This window comes from Eurypyga helias, unplaced genomic scaffold (genome assembly GCF_000690775.1).
Source record: "Eurypyga helias isolate BGI_N326 unplaced genomic scaffold, ASM69077v1 scaffold25034, whole genome shotgun sequence".
Classification (NCBI taxonomy): Eukaryota; Metazoa; Chordata; class Aves; order Eurypygiformes; family Eurypygidae; genus Eurypyga; species Eurypyga helias.
In genome coordinates, this window is record NW_010245991.1 from 592 (window position 1) to 1,703 (window position 1,112).

A 1,112-nucleotide genomic window follows, 5' to 3' on the forward strand; every position below is an offset into this window, starting at 1 on the left:
GAAAGGCTTTGTGCAAACCCTTAACCAGTGAAGATGCAAAGGAAAGACAGCCTTTTTTCAACAGACTCTACAAAGCTGTAGCCTGGAAATTGGTTGCTGTCGGAGGCTTCAGCCCTAATGTAAACCACGCAGAACTCCTAAACTCATCTATTCAGTCTGTGAAAGCTACGTTAGATGTTGCTTTTGTTCCCCTGAAGGAGCTTGCGGACTTGCCTCAAAATAAGAGCTCTCTAGAAAATATAGTTTGTGAACTGAGGTGCAAGTCTGTCTACCTGGGTACTGGCTGTGGTAAAAGTATGGAAAATGCCAAAGCGGTTGCTTCGAGAGAAGCTTTGAAATTATTCCTCAAGAAGAAAGTTATTGTGAAGATCTGTAAAAGAAAATACAAAGGTCGCGAAATCGAAGATTTGGTACTTCTGGATGAAGACTCGAAACCTTTCAATTTACCACCAGCTTTAAGAAATCCTCGTGAGATCTTGTAGGGGAGAACCACTCTTTGTACTGTGTATAGTATTTCAACACGAGGCCGGAAGGTTAATTTTGTACTTTAAAAACGTAGGCTTCCAGGTATTTTGTATTTCTTTCTCAGTTTTGCAAGACAATGATAGTCCTTCCACTTGGTAGCAACTGTATGAAACTTGTTAGAGATGACAGGTGCGCATTTCGAGGTATGCCTTAACACACGGCACACTAGTGTGCTGGTTTATTCGCAGAGTAGTCTACCTAACTCTTCTATTTTTAATGACTTGAGGTACAGTTTGCTGTTTAAAACCTGACAGTTTTGTAATTCTTAAAATCTGATGGCAGTGTGCTCACTTGTCTACCCTGTCTGTTTTTTAGCCACGTAGAAGTTTGTATATAGGGACCATAAGACTTGAATGGTTTAAAGTTGTTTAAAAACAGAAAGTTGAACTGTCTTGTTTCAGGCCTGTTGCTCATAATGTTCACTGTTGTTCATACTAGGAGAGAAAATAGTTGGTTGACTCTCTTTATGGGATGTTTTTGTAACACCATATAAGTGACACCCCGATCCCGTTTCGCATCCTACTAGCGGGTTAGATCCCATTAGCGTTACACTAGCAGGTTAGATCCCATTGAAGATTATACTGGCA

At 40.5% G+C, this 1,112-nt stretch overlaps 1 protein-coding gene across 1 annotated transcript in view; it reads left to right on the forward strand.

Moving 5' to 3' along the window:
• CDKN2AIP (CDKN2A interacting protein) overlaps positions 1–482 on the forward strand; it is a gene marked incomplete at its 5' end in the record, with an annotated part of 1,066 nt that extends 584 nt beyond the window's left edge. Inside the window, one exon of the mRNA XM_010150259.1 lies at positions 6–482. Coding sequence (XP_010148561.1) covers positions 6–482 — 477 coding nt within the window. The remainder of the gene's footprint in view (positions 1–5) is intronic.
• Positions 483–1,112: the final 630 nt, after the last annotated feature.